This window comes from Pygoscelis adeliae, unplaced genomic scaffold (assembly GCF_000699105.1).
Source record: "Pygoscelis adeliae isolate BGI_AS28 unplaced genomic scaffold, ASM69910v1 Scaffold358, whole genome shotgun sequence".
Taxonomy (NCBI): Eukaryota; Metazoa; Chordata; class Aves; order Sphenisciformes; family Spheniscidae; genus Pygoscelis; species Pygoscelis adeliae.
The window spans coordinates 3966132-3980677 of record NW_008825429.1 but is presented as its reverse complement, the minus strand read 5'-3'; the positions used below and the strand labels follow the sequence as shown (position 1 = coordinate 3980677).

The 14546-nt window shown below is 45.8% G+C and overlaps 1 protein-coding gene across 1 annotated transcript in view; it reads right to left on the bottom strand.

The window, feature by feature from the left end:
- The window catches only part of TAOK3 (TAO kinase 3), a 52597-nt gene that overhangs the window by 626 nt on the left and 37425 nt on the right, over positions 1–14546 (bottom strand). Inside the window, exons 14-19 of the mRNA XM_009330823.1 lie at positions 6793–7029; positions 6050–6178; positions 4863–5066; positions 1857–2096; positions 662–874; positions 26–208 (exon numbers count right to left, since the gene is read on the bottom strand). Of these exons, the coding sequence (XP_009329098.1) occupies positions 26–208; positions 662–874; positions 1857–2096; positions 4863–5066; positions 6050–6178; positions 6793–7029 (1206 nt within the window). The remainder of the gene's footprint in view (positions 1–25; positions 209–661; positions 875–1856; positions 2097–4862; positions 5067–6049; positions 6179–6792; positions 7030–14546) is intronic.

Sequence of the window (14546 nt, the reverse complement as noted above, 5' to 3'; positions counted from 1 at the left end):
CCCGGCAGCCCCACCCAAAACATACCTTTTGTTCAAGATGCGCCCTGCGCAGCGACACCCGTTGCTCCAGCTTCTGGAGTTCTCTTTCATGCTGTGCTTCTGTCTGCATCTTAATTTTGCTCTGGTATGCGTTGAGCAGCTCCATCTCCTGCTGGAGTTGCAGTCTCAGGGCTTGGCATTCTGCTTCTTGGGCCTCGTCCAGCCGTAGCTGTAAGATCATTGGGAAAACAACATTCAAACCTCCGCTAGCAATTTCTCTGCTCCGACACTACTGACGCGCCGTACTCCCTTCTCAAAGCCGGGGAGCCTTTGGTGCTGGTGGCAGAACGAGAAAGCAGGAAGGGCTTCATAAAACAGCTGCTTCCCCACTCACACAGAGGCAGAAGCCTCAGAGAAAATCCAATTCTAAAACCCAGCACGCGAGGGGCAGCGGGGAAAGGATGCGTGTTCTGCGGGATGCTTATTACAGAGGGGAAGTGCCGCCTGATGCGTTGTTTAAAACCGTTGTTACAAACACAACGGCATCGCTCACCATCCAGCGGCTAGGACAGGAAGAACGCAGCGTGCTGCAAGGACTGATGGCCCGACTGTACCCCACCTCCACTCACCTCGGTGAGGGACCCCCTGCCCAGGGACAGGAGGTGCCGGACGCTGCACCTACCGCTTGCGAGGCCATCATCTCGTTGATGCTCTGCTCATACTGCTCTGCCAGGATGGCGAGCTTCCTCGTCTGCTCGTCCTTCAGACTCTTCAAAATTGTCTTGTGCTCACTCTTTGGAGTTACTTCCAGCTGGTGATTCTTCAGTGCTTTGTACTGCTTAGTTTGCACTTTGCATGTGTCCTGGAACTGCTTTTTGATCTGCATTTCCATAGCCTGCCAAGGAAGGAACGGTGTGAAGAGCACGAAGAGCTCTGGGAATGGAGAGGTTATGGTACATCCAAATGGGCGGGTTGGTGAGAGACAACCACAGTTCCCCTTGTGCTCTGCGCTGTCTCCTGCCCCTGTACCCGGGTAAGCAGGGTGTGCTTCACACACACAGCGATCTAACGAGCAGCATCAGCTCAGGCCCTGCTTCAGCACTGACCACGGGCCTGGGCCAGGAACAGGATCCACTGAGCCCTCCACAGCCCGGGGCATTTCCATCTTCTACCCCTGCTTCCTGCAGGTCACCCAGCCCATCACCCTGCCGCCTGCCTCCCAAAAAGCGTTTGCTTTTTCAAGGCCTCCCATTTTGCTACCTCACCGAGGCCTCCACAAGCTGCCTCCCCCGCCTCGACCACGTGCTACGTGGAGACTGCAGATGTGAGAACTAGCGAGGGTGTGACAAAGTGAATAAAAGCAACGTGCCTTTTTGGACGTTCAGAGGAGGAACACAAATCTCTGACAACAAGCAGCTCAGAGGTTTCTAATCAACCTGCAGCCAAACTGGGGCAGAGCACAGTGCTCAGCACACCCATGTTCTCTCTCTGTTGACTTTGAAAGCGAGGAAGCATCACCCAACCCCTTTCCAAATCGAGGTTTATAGGCTGACACCAGCAGGGGTCTGAAGCAAGCACAGCTCATCAGAAGCAAATTCTGTAACACTTTGCTAAGGACTAGCCTATTTTTACCCAGCAGCCTCAATTAGCACCGCACTTAAAGAAATCCTTAGTGAGCTCTTTGCTATAACAGCCCGCAACTTTCTTACACCAGAGCAGCCCTGGGCAAAGGAAAGGGATGCAAGGGAGAGCACGCAGTGCTGGTGGAGAACGGCGGTTCTGCAGCACGGATGCTGCACAGAGGAGGCAGCAAGCACACAGACCAGCCTGCCCGGCAGGACAGAGGTTGGAAGAGGAGGAAGGAAAGCTTCCAGCACCTTCAGGTTCTTTGGTTGCTGCCGGAGCTCCATGAAATGCTTCCTGTGCAGCTCCCGCTCTCGCCGCTTGTTGTATTCCAGCTGGTTCTCGAGCTCAGTCTGGTGCTGCAGCCGGATCAGGTCCATTCGCAGCTTCTGCAGTGTGTGCAGCTGCCTGTACTCCAGCTCACGCGTCGACTCGTCGTGCCGGATCAGCATGGCATGCTCCATTTCCTTCTGGGTCCGCTTCTTGTTTAACTCCTGCACAAGAGGACAGCAGAACACACGACAAAAGCTGAGGAGTGATTCTCTCTGCCCTGAGATGCAGTAGTTGAGTTTGCGAGGCCGGGTGTCCTGGTCACTCCTCTAGATGACATCAAGGAGTTCCATGTGCCACAGGGAAACACAAACCCAGCAGCATGACAGGAACGCTAGCAAAGCGGCCACCTAGCATCCATCCATCCCCCTGTAACCTGTTCCTCTAGCAGCTCCTGCATCACCCAGGGAGTCTCCAGCAGGTGGCACTGGGACCTCACGCAAGCCCTCTGCGACTGCTGAGAATCACAGAAGTTTTCAATAAATACATCCTGGGGCGCGCAGAGCTGGGGGGGTCTGGGCTGGGGTGACTGACAGAATCGGGGGCTCTTAAATTACCCTGAGCCCCTGCTAGGCACTGGGAGATGAGGCTTCTCTCGTATCACTTATACTAGAATGGCCAAAGCAGAGGTGAACAGCTCCAACACACCACATCAGGTAAGAAAAAGAATTTAATCTACCACGGTGTACAGGTGGGTTTTGGCCCCAGGCACAGCACGTTTTTTAAAGTGAGGATACAGCCCAAGCCTCACACAATTTTGCAATGTGCACATAAGAGTTCCTGCACATGGTGCCCTGCAGTCTAGGAAAACCTTCACTGCGTTACAAGCCAAGGAAGAGGAAGATACCGGATTCTCTCCCTGATTACTGCTAATATTTCTGTCTCAAGGTATCAGCAACAACCTGTGGAGCATGGTGCTGAATCCAGCTCAGTCAAGCAGTGATTACAGCTGTACCCCTTGCTGATATTTGGTGACCTTCACAGATGGTCTGCTGGTACGTCTCAGTTTCAGCTCACAGGTTTACAAACTCATCGCTGTGCTTCATGCTAGCCTTAGACAGGCACAGCAGGGGCTGCCTCGCACGACACACAGTGCCCAGCACAGGGAGGGCCCAGTGTTGGCTCAGTCTAACAAGTTTCTGCAGTAGAAGCAAAAAAATCTAATTATTCTGAGTTATTGCTTGCATGTTGTAATCCTGTTGTAACTCTCAACATCAGCACCTGCAAAAAGGCACTTCAGCCCCTTTGGCTGTTACAACTGTGACAGGTTTAAGCTAGGAGGATGGGGAAGGAAACAGGGCCAGGTCTTGTCTCTGCATTCTTAGCCATAAGGATGTTGCACATTTACATTTAAGCAACACTTGCACCTTGACAGCCAAGATCAAAAATTAGGTCCACTGGTGTGCTGAAATAATTTCCCACTTGCGCAAAGGCCGGCAGCACACTGAACAGACAGTACGTCAGCCCATGCAGTGAGCTGTGGCACTTGTGCCTTCATCTTGGGACAGGACAGCCAGCCTCTCTCGTGCCCATTCCACACCTGATTTCAGTTCACACAGTGTGAACAAACAGAGGCACTCCACTTCTCTCAAACACGTCCCTACTTGCACAAAAAGAACCTCTGTGGTTACTTAAAATAGCAAGAAAAAAACATTTTGGAAGTGTTATTTACTTCAGGTGTCTGATCCAGTGAATTTGAACTAGTTAGTAGGGATGTTGTTTTCAGGAAATAAACACTTAGATCACTCTGAAAATTAGGTCTCTTTTAAGAGCTTAAACGCAGGAGCTCAGAGGAGTGTTTCCTGGTTAAAATACCATGCTAGGTAACTGAATTCTGTTCTCATCCCTGCCACAGAGCTGATATGCTGTGATAAGGGTGCCCAAGTCTTGACTTTTCAGTCATTCATTTTCAGGGTGTCCAAGCTGAGATGTCTGGATGTGATTTGCAAAGCAGCTGAGCAGCCCCAGGCACATCTGAAGTCAAGGGCAGCAAAGCTCTGAACAGGTAAAATACAGGGCAATGTTAAGTATGCCGGAAAATTTGATGGTAGCAGAATAAGTAGAATCACAGTCCATGATTATTAGAAATTTTTGACCGCTCACTCGCTCTCAGCCTTTACTAAAATACCTTCTCATCTGATAGTCTTTATCCAAAAATAACATTAATGAAGAATTCATATACTATAGTGCTGACCACAGAAAAGTCTACAAGTGATAATTCTTTCTCCCAAGTGGTATTTGACTACAGGTAGCCTGTAAGGCAAGGGTTAATAACTAATGAGGGAAAGCAAGATGTTGAATAGCTTCTCATTAACAAACTACCGCCCATTCTGTGCACTAATTTGAGCAGAGCCCAATGGAAAAGCAACATCTGATTATTTGAAGACAACCAGAACGCAGACACGTGAGAAGACTATATTTTTGGTATTTCTTACATTTGTAGCATTTCATTCTGCAACATTAATATTGTTCTTTAATGTTATTACTGGTTTATCACACATATTTCAACTGTGTGAGTTTTCTTTAGCTGATGAGCAGAACTCCTCACGTGATGCTTTCAGCTATCCCACAGCTCTCCCACAGGTGGCCCTGGCACTCAACACGGCACAAACTGCCCTGGGCTGTGAAAGAAGCCCAACAGGATCCCCCAAAATCTAATGCCCAGGAGCTCAGATGAAGCATCTGACCCAGAGTGGGTGGCCCACATCATGTTTCTGTCTGCAAGTCAACTATGCCACCCCTCCTCAGTTAATAAAAGCAGCCACATCTGTGTGGAAAACTATTTCCCAAAACACCTTTCCTACATTTTTCTCAGTTCTGTTTAGCAACTGGAAACATGAAGATCTAATGTCAGTCAGCAAACTGTTTCATGGACATGAAGCTAAAACAATTAAAGAAATGCTTGGGAAAGAAAGTGAAGAGTGCCATACTTCCCGAATGTTCTGCTGCTCCATCTCGTGCCGCTTGATCATCGTTTTTCTCTTGAAGAAACGGCAGTTTTTGTCATAGTAGAGTCTCTGCTGGCTGAGAAGATGGGCCTCCTCTTCAGCCTGTGTGTGCTGCAGGTTCTCTTTATGTTTGGATATTCTTTCTTGCTTCTCTTTCTTCGGCGTGCTGTGGTCCTCATTCATTTCCTGCATGCATACAGGGTCAAAAACAAGACTTCCCTTAGGATCACAGTGACACAGGACTTGGAGGACCTTCAGGCACTGGCTACTCCTCTGCCATTCAGTTCACAAAAGGACACCAAAATCACGTACCAGCAGACTCGTCACCTGGCCATGCCCAGCCCTACTGCCTCTAGAGTTGTATTATGACCCAGCAAGAGGAGGAGGAAAAAGTGGCCATTAAACACAAACATCTCGGGGGCTAAACAGTGCAGCAATGAAAAGAGCGACACACCACTGCAGGGGAGGCTCTGGCTGTCCAGGAAAGAGAATGGGTCAAACCCCTCGGCTCCTTTCCCAGATCTGTGCCTTTTGCAAAGGAGTCCAGCTTGGGCTTAAGTTCTATTTCAACAGGACTAATGTCCGATTCTCTATCAAATCAGATACTTAACAGGGCTCCTTGCTATTCATTTTCTCACCTCTACATTCTTAACAGCAAATGATTTTGTGAAGTGGTGGGGACTCTGTACTTAAGTGATGCAATTTGGGATAGATAAGCTATATACTAAGTTACTTGTTTTTCTAATTCATATAAGCAATCACAGGGCTTTTAGTCAAGTTGTTGTATTCCAGCTGGTTCTCGAGCTCAGTCTGCATTTAGCAGACATCTAAATGGCTGCTCTAACTGCTTACAGCTTTAGCAAAAAAAACAGATGAGGAAAAAGGGGAAGAAGAATTCTCTATGAAGTCCCATTTTCCCCCATCACCCTTGGCTACAAAGATTCTGCCCTACAGCAAATTGTGAAGGCACCTCTAGCACCCTTAGAGATTATTCTAGAAATGCTGCCAGATACTCCCAGTTCCTGAAAGTTTACTTGCTGAGAATCTAAATTTGCTTCCAAGCATGACGGTACCCCTTAAACCCCTGGGCTGGCCCAGGTTTATCAAAATGAAAGTCTAGTTAATGTTCATTCCACACCCCTTCAGCCCTGAAAATGATGGTTTCTTGCCTCTTTAATCTTTTCCTTGCAAAGCTTGTATTGTTTCTTCTGACTTTCTAAAAAGGTCGCCAGGTCTTTCTTTTGCTGAGCCAAAATCTGTTGCTGGAATTTCTTTTCATCTGCTGCAGCTGCCTTTGCCTGCAAGGCACAGAGAGAAAAAAAAAAAAAGAAAAAAAAACCCCAAGTGTGAGGGAGCAGGTACTGAATCCAGCACAAATCAGTCTTCCGTTGTGTGTTTTTTGGTCTGTCGTTCTCCCATCACTGTGCTAGACAAAGCCATGAGTATTCAGCCACATGAAAACTGCTTGCACAAAAACCCCATAATGCCCACATACACTTAAAGAGTTTCCTCATGCTTCTCATCTCTCCACCAAAACCACCCCAGAGGCTAAAACCCCACTAGTTTACCATATGGATGAACGTGTTGACTTTTAAACAGACTAACAGCCGCAAGCTTTGTCACTGCCTCAGCCGTGAGGTAGAAGCTCCCTCCAAGGTCTCCACAGAGTTTGTCCATCTCTTTTAGCTGGCTGTCAGTAGCTACAGTATTGGTCGATGCCAATGGAGTGCCCATCATCCAGAAGGTTGACTTGTAGCTGTGAAGCTATTTCACAAAACTGGCTAGAGCAGCTCCAGACAGTAACCATACAGTGCACTTAAGAACATGGGTTACTTCCACAGCCTTCTCCTAGAGATCTGGTACGCACCTCTCCCTCCAATCCTCTTGTACAACTAGAGAGCCTATAACTCACCTCTTTCTCCATCACAGCCACTTGCTTCTTGGCCAGCTTCTCCAGCTCAATGGACGAGTTGTTGGCATGCGTCTCCACCTCCTTCTGCAGCTTGAGGCGGTGCTCGTCCATCTCGGCCTTCAACTTGTTTTCCAGGGCGATCAGCTGCTTCTGGTGCTGGCGCCGCATCCGCTTATATCCTGACATCTGTTCCCGCAACTCGTTCTCCTGCTCATGCTCATGGATCTGTCTTGTAACCTGATGTCAGGAAAAGGGGAAGAAGTGCTACATGGCCTTCTTCACAGACCAGCTGTCTCCATATTAGCTGCTTACCTGCAAACCAGACCCTGCTTTGCTGTACTCTTAGAAATCAACTTTCAGGGAATGCTGTTCCAGGTTTCAGAGGGTGCTATTGTTTATTATCACAAACCAGGCATAAGGTTTCTCTCTCTTGATTTCCACCCCCCCAATCTTTAATGAGAATGTTATGTGCGTTTCCAGTAACACAGCAGAGAAATGTCACGTGATGAATAAAGGAAACAGCAGGTTACTTCTGGAAACAAAGGCGGCTGCTAGACAACCTTTTTCAGACACTGGACTCAAATCACGAGGGTGACATGGACTTACAAGACGGCATCCATTTTAAGAAACACCCCAACCCACCCATTCCCTCCTTCCTCCCCAAGTCACCACTGTTCCAATTCAGTCCCTCAATACCTATTTTCTGCAACAAGTAGCCTCCTTCAAAATTTCTTCTTAAAATTCAAGAGGATGGCAGACTGAGCTCATTCCCTAACGGAACTGAAAGTTTTCTAACAAGGGAACACTGTTCTGGAACTGTGTGCTCTTAACAAGATTGATCAGATGGTCTAAGCAGATTTTAAACCTTGCTCAGCTGAAACAAACTCACAAGTTCCACATTCATTTCCATGCCTAAGTGCACGCATGTGAAAGGAGGAAAAAACTCCAGTAAGGTGTGCCAAAAATTTTCAGAAGAAAATGCAAATGGTAATGCTTCCATGTCAAAAGAAAGAAGTGTCCAAGACTGAGATTTTTATTTTTTATACAGTCCCAGGAACTTCACATATAAAGATCTGCTGATATTTTATGATAGAACTGGGAACCAAAAGCTGGAGCCCTTACTACATGTGTAGAGCTGCAGTCCCTGATTCTGTAGAAGGGGACCTCTCCCTTTCACACTTAACAAGTATGAAGCAAAGAGCTCAGCCCTTTGAAGGTGATCATTGAAGCTTTATGAACCAACAGTCCTTCCTGCAGTCTGCAGGAGCCCAGCCTTCCTGATGAATTTCTCCACAGCAGTCAAGAGAAAGAACTGGCACCTACTACAGTACTGCTGTCATTGGAAGGCTATTTTTCAGCGATCTTCAAAGTAAGTTCAGACATAGGATGGGATGCACCTACAGAGCTGAGAAGACTCAAGTTCAACAGAAGAAGAGCAGCTGCTTTACCAAGCAGCAAACCAAGCCCACTTTCTGGCAGCCCTGTGCTTCAGGACTAGGAGCTGATAGGAAGCAGCGATCAAGTAAGAGCTCCAAAAATCAACAAGCAAGTTTAACAACACAACTGATGTGTTACCCAAGGCAGACTGCATGCTGCCACCTGTCTCAGCTCAAATGCCTACCAACACTTGGGAGGGGTGCGAAGAGGAGGTTAAGAGCAGCCTTGCACAGCCTTCACCTTGAAATAGATTAACAACAATTTACAGTAAATAGTTACCAACCAAGAAATTACAGCCAGAGTCCCAGCACAGAAACAAGACATGAAAGGATTAAGCTACTGAAGTGGACAGCCTCTGTTTTCCCCCCCATCCCTTCCAAAGACAACCCCAGAAAGAAAATGAAACATCTAACTGCAAAGAAAACAAAGAACTAGTCTGACTACAGTGCTGTGCCAGACTCCATTACCAGGAAGTGATGATGGTGGGTTCACCACATTAGTGAAGTCAAACATCAACTACGAGGTAAGTGATGACGCATAAGTCACATCCTCCTTGTACAAGGAATTTTGGGATGTTATTTAGAAGTTGACTAGATTAAATATATACTTACACCTCAGCAATTGGTGTAACATAGCAGCCTTCAAATGCTTGAGACAAGGTAATGAAACAGACCCAAGCCAGATACCAGGAATATGTGAGACTGTAGAAATGACTACAGAAACACAAACACAGGACTAGCCCTGTGTATTGCTATAGTTCAAAAGGCTTTTTTTTTTTTTTTTTTTTTTAAGTGTAACAATGACAGCTATACTTTGCAGAAGTTGGTAAGCATTTGTAGGAACTTGCACATTTCAGTCAAGTTCAGCAAGAATAAGAACTCTGACAGAAGCTTCCAGGTAATGAAAGTTTCTCAGAGAAGTCATCCAAGTGAGAGACAGATGTCAGGTAAGACAGGCAAACCCCCAACATTTCACATATGCCATTTACTACGTTAAATGATATACGACTTGCAGAGAACAGACTTGGTCAGGGACTTGCAGAGGCACAGAGATACGGTAACTACCACGCAGCAGTACCAGATCTTCCTGGATGTGCTATTTTTGAGGCCCAGCCTTTTTGTGAACAGTGGGACGTTCTGCACGGCACACTCCGTTCCAAGAAGTTGGCAGAACAAAGCAAACAGCAAGAACATAAGAAAAAATGGATCTAAGAATCCAGTAGCAATTTTGCCAGTCTCCCTTTGGTCTAATCTCTAATGAGATTTAGAACGTGCACTTGTTTTATTTACAGAAAAAAAAATCATTAAACTTTTATCATTTTTTTTGCTGCCTCTGGGCACCCCATTTCCAGTTTTGCTCAGCTTGCCTCTATCAGGACAAGAATTCCATCTCTGAAAGATTTCACATTAGGTCTGGAATATTTATCGCCAACAATAGGATGCAACTACTAATTACAACACTAGCTGATAAAGCCTTCCAGTCACAGCAGAAGATGAGACATAAAAAAGTCAGAGGAAAACAAAAGAAGCATTTCATTCCTAAAGACAAGAGAGAAGGAGAATGGTAGACTTGGTGGGCATTTTGTAGATTTAATGTCTGCCTGCTCATGCTAAAGACCTCATTTATCACCATAATCTCTAATCAAGACCAACACTCTTCAGAACTCCAGCTTCGAAGACAAGGTCTCCAAATGGTGATCTCGGAGCATGGATGAAATTGGAAGAAATTAACATTGGTTACTGAATATGACCAGTTCAGTACCAGAGAAGTACTTCAGAGTAAGAATGTCAACACATGAATGAATGAAGGATTATGGTTTTAAAGATGAAGCCCCTAATGAATGAACAGCTTGAGTGGCCATTTTAAAAAGAAAATTTGGGGAAGTTCCAGTAATCACCTTTCTGGTGTTCTTAGGCAAAGGCACTTGGAACTTTACAAAGTATTTCACAAACATAATCCCATCGATTATGATGGGAAAAAAGATGACGACAACTGAATTGCTCATTGCAAAATTTGTTCTCCACATAACCAGAAAATGTCAGGATGCTTTAAAGCAGAAAACTACAGTTTCCTGAAGGTCTATTTGAAGCATGTAATAATCAATCAGATCATTAGCAGAACCACAAAACCTGTATAAAACAGAACAGCTTTTATTAAGGTATGACATTTTCTCACTTTCTTATCTCTCTCTATCTTTGGCACACACAGAACTAAGAAGAGAGATGCCTTTTCCAACCTACTCCCACAGGCAGTTCACTTGCCATAAAATCCAAACTTTCTCTCTTTCATCCCTCCAAGGTTTTTGCTTTACGTAAGGAAGTTGGGCTCAGAACTTCTCCTCCAAAGCAAAGTTCCTTTTTCTACATTGTTTAACCAAAATACCACTCTCCTAAAGGACAGTTATTCTCCCCTCTCGATAACCAAATGAAATCCTGAGCTCCTCTTTGCTGGACAAGGCAGAGTATTAAGCAAGATACTGCCAGCAGCCTCTCGCAGCAAGAACTTTGAGGTGAGAAAGAACAAGTTCAGTATTTTTAGAGCAAAGATCTATAAAGGCAGCAGCCAGATGAGTCGATTAGGAGAAACTCAACCATCTGGAATAAAATGTCATTGCCTCAGCAGAAGAGGGTGCAGGAGAACAGCCATCACGTAAACGTACCTGGTTTTGGAGTCAGACTGCCCGAGTGTCATTTTAATGGCCACATCCAAAGAAGCCTGCTCACGCGTACCTAGACATTTGGCTTTGCAGACCCAGGATGAGATCACATAATTCGTTTGCTGGCATTTGGATTTCAAAGAGACTGCCAAGGCCTTCGGCAGAGTCCACCTGATCTTTCTATGAAGTTTTAAATATTAGATCATTTCATTTGAAAACTGTAAAAGCAGCTATTGAGGAAATGCATGAGGTGGTGGGCAGTTAAGGGGTCAAGCATGAAAGACATCCAGAAATGCAGATCGATGAATCTCTGCACATATTTAAAAAACACCTTTCACTTGAAAATGTTGATAGGTGGAATCTTATCAACATGCAGAACCTCTACCCTCCTTTTTAAACACAGTTTTCTGAGCTTCAAGGCTTAGATTTCCAGTTGTAAGTTTTAATTTATGGATCACTGATAGTCTGCAAAATAATACGGAGATGTAGTAGGTACCTGATCTCCATTTCAGATACTTTTACTGCAACAGCAGAAATACGCAGCGCGTTTTCCACCACTGTTCCAAGTGAGTGATGGTTACTGTTGCCACAAGAGTGTCATGCAAAAAAAAAAAAAAAGTGGGGGGAAGGGGTGAGGTTGGTCTACACAATGACAAAAGAGAAAGGCAGTCCAGGGAAGAGCAACTATTAAAATTGTTGCTTGAATTATGACCAAAGGTAAGCTCCTTCAGCTTTCTTAACCACATTTGCTCATTTTTTCCTCCTTTTTTTTTTTTTTAACCTGAGTAGTATCAAAGGATCGCTGAAAGACTAGAAAATTATATTCACAACCTGTTTCTTTGTGGACAGCCCATTTCACTATTTTATCTGGAAGTTTGTCCAGTTTCCTTCTTATTCACATGATGCTTTTACAGAGCAAGAGGCAGGGGAATCACACTTAAAATCACTGGGACATCTGGAGCGTAGAGCTGCCTGATGTAGTTCTCTGCCTGTAACCCCTACACTCACTGAAACTACTTGAGCTTGCTTTTGCAGAGAGATCCAACTTCCAAGTTGAGAGCATCCTTTTAGAAATGCCAGTCTTCCCTCCACCTGCAATATCCTGATCTAAAGGTGAGTAACAAGGACTTGAGGGCCCAAGACCCTGGACTCCACCAGCAGAAACAGCTGTGAAGCAACATGAAGAGTCCCCGGTCCCCAGACCCAGGGCTTTTCCTCTATAATGCTCTCCTCTTCTCATGTTGGGGGGTGGTGTTCAGCAAATCCCACAAGCAGAAGTTTTTACACTGAAATATCATCCCATATTATTGAATTTGGGGTCAGAACTCCCTTTTTCTGATTCTCTGCAATACAGGCCACCTGATGCTCTCAACTGCATAACCCTTCCGTGCCCAGGGAGCGGTACCCAGCCGCTGAGAAACCAACTGATGGTCAGCAGCAGCGATGTAGGGAACCATCAAAGCATGCTGGTTTGCTTCGTTTTTAATACTGTGGGATCTTGACCACCCATTCATACAGGATTAATTTTTTCAAGATGCCATTGAAAGAGTAAGTTAACACAGAGAGATGAATAAAGTCTGAATTTCTGGTTTCACACTGTAAATTTCAGACATGTTTAGGTCATTCTCCCCATACTAGCTACATGGCTGACCTTGCCGTCCCCACAGATATTTAAGCAGGAGACAAGGGGGCAGGCATGAGAGAAGTTTTCCCTTGGCCAGAAAAGCAGCAGCATTCAGCACCGCTACCCACTGACATCATCCAGCCACCGAGCAGTGATCGAATGCACAGTGATAAAAAAAGTGTGCTGACAGCCACGCCGGCACTTCAAACCCCAGCATGTACGCTGGCATTCTTCATATTCTGTGCAATAGGTTTCAACTTAGCATTTTTTCTTCTAGATTTCCATTTTGGAACATGAAGAGGTGGAAATGAAAGATTATTAAAGGGAAAGCCCATCACAAGATTAACTGAAATGAAATAAAATATTTCTGTTGTAAACACAGGGAAACTTCTCCCCCACCACATAACCTCAGAACCTAAGGACACAGTAACACCTCCTGTAGTACCAAGGTGGTGCTTTGGGAACTTCCCTCTATACTGGGAAGGGGATATGTGTGCATATGATGGGGACAACAAAGCTTTTGCATGACACATACTACCACGTGCTTTTCCAAAGGCCTGCTGGCTAACATAGTGAGCTAACGGGTGGGACTTCCCTCTCCCCCAAAAGACACTGCGCTGTGCATGTACTGCTCACCCTAAGCTCACCCTAAGTGTGCACTCTAAGCCCAGACACACTCTGTATCAGAGTACGTTCCACAGAAAACCAAAGAAAGAAAAAGTTCTTCAAAAAGCCTACCATCTTCCCCACCCAGTATTAATTTTATCTTTATCATCATTTGGTCACTGAAGCAGAGAGATTTAGCAAATCCAAGTGACTAAGGAATTAAGGTAGACACAGTCCCAGCCCACAGGAGGCTGCCGTGGGATTTAGGAGTGACCTTGGGACATTAGCTGTCTTCCCCAGAGCTTAGAGGGCTGGGAAGACCTCACAGTCCATACCTTCATACCAACATCTTTCATCAGCTCCCAAGGGGGCCTTGCCATGCAATACCTTCAAGCCACCCATGTAGCCCAGGGATGACATATTCAAGGAAGACAGGAATTATGGACTCTGCTGCTGAAGGCAGGACAGAAGGTGCAGCAGCTTTCCACAGGGAGTAAGAGAATATGAATATATTCAACTCACATACCTATTTATCAATCAAACTGTATATATGTTTGGAGTACGATACTGAATTCTTCCCTCCAGCCAACCTAACTGGATCCTACTTTTATTTGCTCAGTGCAGGCAACAGTGTTGGTGCTGTAGTGGGTGCATGCACACACACACACAAAGGAGAAAAATTCACAAGGCAGAGGGTCTCCAGGAGACCAGAGATCCTGCCTGTGTCAGGTGTGCTGCATGAAGTCCTCTAATGCACACATTTCTAGGACACTCTTTAAATTGGGGGGGAGGAGGGAGGGAAGGGGGAGCAGGGGACACCGGCCTGGGGAGCATTCAGGCTATGGCTACCCAGAAGTACACCTGCAAAAGATGGAACTCAGATGCTCCCCCCAAATCTCAGCCCATGAAGCATCTGGCCAGAAGTCTGTATGCCACAGCATCATTTTACATTTTAACAGCAGCAACAGCAGCAACCACCACACAGAAAAAATTTGGCTACTGGCACTGCTGCTGCTTTTTCCCTCCACTCAGAACCTTTAGCTGTGGTCAACACACACACACACACTGTCCGTCTTGTGCATGTAGAAATCTGAAGCGATTCAGGGGATCAAGAAATGGTGGTATTGAAGGAAAAAACCCACCATTCAGGCAGGGTAAAACAAGAAGGGGAGGGCTCGCTGGTGTAATTTCGGGGTTGGTCTAGGATGATGTCATAGCACTGAGCAAGTGCCATGGCCAAACAGCAGGTACTTCCTAACGCTCCCCGTCCATCTGACCACTAATACCATCGGGCTGATTATTTAAGATTACATTTATTTTAGCTTTAAAAGGCCATTTTTCACTCCTTTCCCTCAAAAAGGTTGCTACTGACTGCAGCCCGTGCGGATGCGAGGTGGGGGAGGCAGCACGACAACTAACTCTTCCGGCACA